This window comes from Anguilla rostrata, unplaced genomic scaffold (genome assembly GCF_018555375.3).
Source record: "Anguilla rostrata isolate EN2019 unplaced genomic scaffold, ASM1855537v3 scaf0408, whole genome shotgun sequence".
NCBI lineage: Eukaryota > Metazoa > Chordata > Actinopteri > Anguilliformes > Anguillidae > Anguilla > Anguilla rostrata.
Window position 1 is genome coordinate 3,456 of NW_026985929.1, and position 7,421 is coordinate 10,876.

General features: G+C 39.3%; 1 protein-coding gene across 1 annotated transcript; it reads right to left on the reverse strand.

Annotated features, from left to right (window-relative positions):
* Positions 1–315: 315 nt before the first annotated feature.
* LOC135246501 (uncharacterized) lies at positions 316–6,324 on the reverse strand. The gene is made up of 8 exons (XM_064319941.1): positions 5,925–6,324; positions 5,076–5,336; positions 4,394–4,720; positions 3,790–4,098; positions 2,964–3,071; positions 2,477–2,557; positions 1,035–1,081; positions 316–819 (listed from the first exon to the last, which is right to left on the reverse strand). Exons 1-8 carry the CDS (start codon positions 6,289–6,291, stop codon positions 772–774), a joined length of 1,548 nt encoding a protein of 515 aa, XP_064176011.1. The 5' UTR covers positions 6,292–6,324; the 3' UTR covers positions 316–771.
* Positions 6,325–7,421: the final 1,097 nt, after the last annotated feature.

Sequence of the window (7,421 nt, forward strand, 5' to 3'; positions counted from 1 at the left end):
CTGTTTGTCTAGTACTTCTATTTATTTCATGATGATTTGAATTTCATGTTGATTGCTACATGTAGCAGGCTACCATGTGCTGTGTTTGCATGCAGCATGTAACAGTCTTTTCTATGCTTTTCTGTGTGTGGCAGTACCATCCAAAAAAACAGGAAGTTCAAGCTATTTTGGAGGAGAGGTACAGTTACTGTGGTAACTGCAGGCAGAGGCCAGGGAGAAATGCTTCATTCGGCCCAGAAAACACTGCATGTGCTGCCGGTGTCACAGTCACTAACTGTGTTTTATTTTGGGTTCTTATAATAATTAATGATGCAGTTCCTTTCACAGCTGCTTTATTATTAAAAATAAAAAGTATTCTTCTTAACAACAGATAAAAGCACACTGAAGAGCACACCACCATATCCAGACACTACTAGCCTGTACATAAATATGTTGCTTATTTCTTGAACAATATCACTCCCTGCTGTTCATACATTAAATAGTCAACAAACCGGAGTACACATTTTTTTAAACAAAGAAAAAAAACTGCAAAAAAGGTATTTAAAAAAACTTGTTAACATTTATATTTTCCACGTTACAACTGTGTTGTTCACAGTCAAAATCTAAATATTATCAGATTCTAGTAAAAGCTTACTTTCGCAAAACAGAATGCAACAGTGGCATATTCACACAGTAAGAGATCTTGGTAAGATCTGCATATTTTCTTTTGCCATCTCTAATTGAGCTGCACTGAACAGACTTGAAATGTCAACTTTAAATGTGGGCTTTGTTTCATTTATCCATTTGAATCATTGAGTAGTTTTCATTTTCTTCTTGTTCCTGCAGAAATATGACATATCAGAATCTAAAACATGAACTTAGAACAATGAAATGAATGAAATTCAATCTTTTCAACAAAGAGTACCATCCATACACAAAATGTAACCATTTATCATTGGTTGTATGAATATGATATGCTGTGCCTGAATTATTATACGTAGATTAACAGAAAATCCTTATGGTATTCTCCTGAGTATCTCAGGGAACATACTTACAGAATGAGACTGGGGGTTCAACTGCCTCCGTTGTTGTCTGTGAGGGTCTGCAACACCAAACAGTGGTGAAAAGATCAAACAGTAATTATTGGGACTGAATTAGTTGCTTGTTTTAAGTATAAAACAAAAACCAGCAGAACTTGTGACTAATCAGCACCACATTTGCGAACCCCCAGTACTGCATATTGCTTTTGCTAGTTGGATGAAATGTATAATACAGATTTATGTGGCCCCCGCTTGAGCCTGTGACTCCAGGACCCCGCTCGTGCTTGTACTGAGTATCTTGACAACAGAAGTGACGAGTCCAGGGGTAAGAAAGGAAAAGTTTTGTCGTGTGTTTCTTCCACCCATGAACTCAGCCAGTTGATTTTACCAATTAGTTCTACCTTCAGGCTGAAGGATTGAGCTAATTAGAAAATCCAGGTGATTGGAACAAAATACCAGGGAGGACTTTTACTTTCTAAATCTGGATTTTTCCACCTCTGCTTAACAGCAAAAGCGAGTCTTCTTATTGGTGCATATCGCCCTCTTGTGGACATGGTAGCAAATACGTCTTTTCTAAAAATTACGCGTCGAATGACCATTACATTACAGGCATTTAGCAGACTCTCTTATCCAGAGTGACTTACACAACTTTTACATAGCATTTTACATTGTATCCATTTTATACAGAAGCAATTTCGGTTAAGTACCTTGCTCAAGGGTACAACGGCAGTGCCCTACCCGGGAATCGAACTTGCGACCTTTCGGTTACAAGTCTAGTTCCTTACCCACTGTGCTACACTCCGACCCCAAGTGATCTATTTTTACTGAATCCTTTTCCCCCCAGTTTCCTCCCTTTACCCTTATTGTTTTGAAACGGATTTTAATGCTCATGTGTACGTGTGTATGAGGCCTTGAATACTTCTGTTTTTAAACTATAACCGCTAGTGTGCATGAGGCTTAATTGATGCAGCCAAAACCTCAGACCCACCCTCTAACCCTGAAAGGAATAGGCCGGTTATGTCCTGCCTGTGCAATCTCATATTCATCATATTTGACAAATGATTTTGGGCCAGACTTAAACCTGCATTTGTATCAGTCCTGGGTCAAATGCGTAATTGGACCAGGTCTGATTAACATGTCCGGGCTGTGGCAGTCCAGGCGTACCTGCAACTCAGCCTCCTTTGAAGAGAAGGCAAAGGTGCAACGCTAGAAATGCACTTTCAACCGAAAGGTTGCCGGTTCGATTCCCAGGTAGGACACTGCTACAGTACCCTTGAGCAAGGCACTGAATAGCTCTTGTATACAGTATATCCACCAGTATAAATAGATGCTATGTTTTTAGCTGTGTAAGTCAGTGTGTATAAGAGCGTATGACAAATGCCTGTAATGTAGTGTATTCCCTTACATTACTGCACTGCCTCATGCTACGTGTGAATAGTCTTGTTCCCAAACACTACCTTGACCCCGCTGCAGATCTGTGATGTCACTGTAGACTGCATCAGCTGCACCATTCCCTTCAGCTGGTGATGTGGAGGGACCTGAGAGAGAGAAAACATTTAAGCAAACTGTAAATGATCTCCCTGGGACCTGATTGATCATATTTGGTTGATCTTGTGTATGGCATTGGTTTGTTTTCTTAGCATTTTTCTCTTTACTGGATTAGTTTTAAAAAGAACAAATGAGATTGTTTTTATTATCTGTTGTATGTCATTGATGATCTTGATGATCTTCAAATCAATCAAATCAATTCCATTTGCAGCTTTAGAACTGTTCTTTTCACTTTTTGCCCTCTTTTTGCAACCTGCAAAGAATTAGTGAGTCTTAAATTTGACAAAGCTATAAAATATAAGCGATATTGTTTTAGTGCGAATGCTCTAAAAAGGTATGTAAGTGTTCTAGAAAGCTCTGTCAGAGAGAACGGTGAACTGAGTGAAGAGCTCTTACCCACTGCTGTTTTCAGACGCCAAAACAACAGACCTCCTAACAGCAACAGCACTCCAACACACACAGCAGCAGTACAGGCCACACCGATCACCAGCATCCTCCCATTATCTGTGTTGGCACAAAAGAAGGAAACTTAACTAGGGAGCTGTGAACAGGGAGAATATTTAACTCATTAAAAAATTTTTTTTTCTTATTTAGCTGTATTTTAAAGTTACATTCATTAATTATGTGAGACTAGTGCATATTTTATGCAAAAAAAATAGAAAATTCTAAAATTCCAACCATGGCACATTAAAAATGCTAAATTGTTCAGATACAGATTTGACAGTTCCAAACCTTGAGCCCAAGTATTTCTGACATAAATCCTTGGGAAAGTTTGAAAAGATGGGGCAGGTCAGAGAGTTACATTGGCATTAATTACTTATTTGAAGCTGTAAGCTATTACATAGAGCAACACTATTCAGATATCAAATGTGTGATAAGCGAACGGTCAAATTCACAAACACTAGGACACAGGAGAGACAGAAGCATTATTATTCAGTGGTATGGTCTGGATTCAGTCCCCATTTTAACCTTTGGATTCTGATTCTCTCTCATTGTGGTTTGAATGAATTTTTATCCTTAAGTGAGCTCATAGGGATGTGGTTGAAGGCATATGCATAGGTTAAGAAGGAGACAGGGAGACATGTGACCCCCAATAGTTTCTTATGGATTGATTGTTAGACTAGCTTGAATGCTTGTGAAACATTTTACAATAGAGTCTAGGCGGTTTAATGTCTCCTACTGAGTTGTAACTAAACCTGTGCCTGTGATTGGAGGTCAGTACCTGGCTTTGGCTTTTCAGGTTCAGTGATGGGTGTCAGCAGTGTGAGGTGCAGAGGGACCTGTGCTCTGAGCATGCTCTCTGTGAACACCGCACAGGCCCAGTGCAGCTGGTCTCTATTCAGAATGGGCAGGGTGAGACTGAGCATCTTTTTTGGGTGCCTCTCACTCAGGACCTCCTGCTTTACGAGCTCCCCCCTGCCCCCCTTCATCCGGAGCCAGGCCAGGGTCACAGAGCCGATCACCTGTGATATCTCACAGTTCAGCACAACTGACAGATTCCTGGTCGGACCACCAGGGGGCACTGCTGAGACTGAGAGAGCACATGTACACGGATTCTTTATTTATTTATTTATTTATTTTTCAGAATTTCTTTTTTATTCAGATAGCATCCATTATTTGTCATGGAGTTTCTGTAAGGTGCACTGCCTTTATGACTTGGAATCAGCACGTCTGTTGGTTAATGTTAGCCCTTGAGTGCAGTTACATTATATGACACAATATTGTAAAAAGTGCAAGAAAAAAAGCTACCTTAATTAGCGTCACGTTTAAGTTTTCTATTATTTATTCAGTCTTGTAAATTATAGAAACCTGAAGTGCAGACTTACCCTGAACAGTTACCAGCGTTACTGTGGCTGTCACGTAGGGTCCACAATGACAGAAGTACATTCCACTGTCTCCAAACTTCACTGGTGAGATTCTCAGAGGGAAATTAAATCCATCATAGCGCTCCAATGAGAATCTCTCTTTATCTATCTCCATGGAAATCAAAGCATTCTTATATATATCAGCTGAGGCCACAATGATTGTATTTGCTCCAGACAATGGCTCCCATTGCCAATCAGCTTTTTTGTATGAGATCAGAGAATGGCAGAGTAGCAACACCTTACTGCTGTTCAAACTCCCTCTGTACAGAGCGTGTGCTCCACGTATACCTGAGGAATAAAGCTGTGGTTAGAATGTCTGTCTGCACACTCAGCACATATGCTACTGCTACAGGTAGTGAGCAACAAATAGAAAAACATGCTAAAGTAAATGAACTCACACAGAGTGGGTGGAACAGGAGAACTCAGGCCTCATTACAGAATAGCCTACAATAAATACCCCACCTCCCACCATGAAAGCGATTATATGCAGCCTGGCCGGTCTGTTTCTATACAGGGTGTGCTGGTATATTACTTTACATTACTTGGATTTATCTTTAATCTTAATGAATAAAGTCTTTCTCAAGTCAATGCGCAGGATGCTTTTGTAAATGCTCTAGTGAAAACCGTATCCATAGTAACATACCCTTGGAGACGTTAAGTGTCCTGGGAATGCTGAAAATAAGTGCTCCATTCCATCTGAGTGTGCAGTTATACGTTCCCTCACTGTATCGGTCAGCACTGTGGATGATGATGTGGGCAGTGTTGTTGTAGATCAGCGTTGTGTTAGCAGTAGGTTCTCTGTCCCTTTCCCAGTCCAGTGTAGCTGAATCTGGAAGGTGTGATACTTCACAGCTCATGGTCACATCAGAACCTTCTTTTACACTGGACCAGCGAGATGGTTTCACTGTAGGAGCAAAGAGCAATTGATTTAGAGAATACTGTCAACCTTTTCATCAATCAATGTGAGGGCAATATCTCGAAAACCAGTTATCAAAATTTAAAGCAATATACAGTCCTCCAGCTCTGTGCTGGGTGTTCTATGGAGAGATGGAAGAGAAAATGTAACAGTAAATGGACATTTATTCCTCGTTTTTAGCGCTATGTACTATTAAGAAATAGACTAATCTGATTTATATCACCTCAGGTTTAATAAAGCAGTGTACAAAAATATGAGAAACATAAGCTACTGCTTTTACTCCCACTTATCTGTTCCCGGTGCACTGATGTAATATTTCCAGATTTATTTCAACTCTAACAGAGTACATATGAGTCCAGTCGGAAACATGTTTACTCTGTAAGTGTTGATTTAACACTTGATATTTTACTTTGCAGCTTTACACAAAATTGTATTCAAATTTCAAAATCAGCTTTAGTAAAAGTAAAATACAAGATATCCAGTACTTCAACTTTGTTTTATATTTCTCTTATATATAAAAAATACATCATATTTATAATTTCATAATGTGCAAACTACATTAAAGAATGATTTTACCTTCTGCAGCGAACACTTCAAACTGGGCCACTTTTACTTTCTCTGGTTTAGTTTGAATGAAAGTAAAAACTCCTGCATTTTGTAACTTTGGTTGCAGATAAATGTCGTACTTCCCTTGTCTTGTAATAGACAAATTCAATTTAACCTTCCCATCGGAAGGTATAGTTATTATCCGAGTGTTTGTGTAGCTTCCATCATGTGACGTCCACTCCCAGATGAATTCTGTCCCGTTGGTCTCAGCAGGGGCTTGTAGAGAGACCCCCTTTCCCTCCCCAGAAAGGTATTTGTACTGTACCAACACTGCAGAAAGAGAAAAACATACCAAATACAGAGATCTAACTAAGCACAAAACATGATAATATTGCATTTCAGTATGGAGGGAAATTACAGTTAGTTCATAACAGATGATTAAACCCAGGTTAGTCTGGTGTCATGGTCCTGTTTTCCTGTCTGTGTTTCCCTTGTTGGGCCGCCAGATGGCGGCACTTCTGTTTTGTGTCCTTCTCCCCCCCTGTTAATTGTATGATTGTTTTCAATTGTCTGGTTATCCCATCATTGTTCCCACCTGTGTCTTGTTATCCCCTCCTTCTGGTTTGATTGTTTTTTGAGTTCACCTGTGTCTTGTTACCCCCTGTCTATTTAAGTTCTTTGTCCCCTTGACTTGAGTGCTGGTTCCTTGTGTTTGTTTCCGAGGTATGTTCAGACCATTTATACCTGCCTGCGGGGTTTTTTTTTTTTTTTACCTGTTTGTGTTTGTTCCTGAATTCTGTTCGCAAACTGTATGTAGCTGCCTGTATTTTGTTCCTGACTTGTGTTTTGTTTGACCTTCCCTTGTGCTCTGCCTTCCTGTGTTCTGCCCTGCTTGTGTTTGTGAGTTCCTCTTGTTTTCTGTTTTATTTAGATTTTTTTGAGTTTGTGTTTTGGCCTTCGTGCCCTTGTCTGTTCCCTGTTTGTTTGCCCTTTTGTTAATAAAATCTTTGTTAATTTTGCCTTTTTGAGTTTGTCTTTTGTTACTCTGCGCCTGGGTCCCACCCCCCGTACCGTGACATCTGGAGGATTATACAGATCTATAAATAGAGATCAAAATGTAATCCCTCTAGTTGTAATGAATATTTCAGCTATATTTTACTCAACAATGGAAAAGTATTTGTACCGATTATAGTCATGCTTTTAGTCCCAAGATCTGCATAATTATTTTTTTTGGTCCTCAATGTGGTTGTAGCATATAGCAAAGATATTCTTTTCAACATCCTGTGGTAGCCTACTAGTGGAAGGAGGCAAAACAGAAATTAAAACTGTTTGCCTTACTCTTAATCAGAAATGAACATTGTTAGATTCTGAATGTTTGTGTTTCATGAATTTTACCTTTGAAAGACATGGATTGTTGTAGATAGTGTATGGAGTGATTGTAAATCTGGCTTAATGATAAAGTTACGATACTATGTCTTGAATTTACATATATTACAGCATGTATACTGCTTTAATAAGAATTTTGAT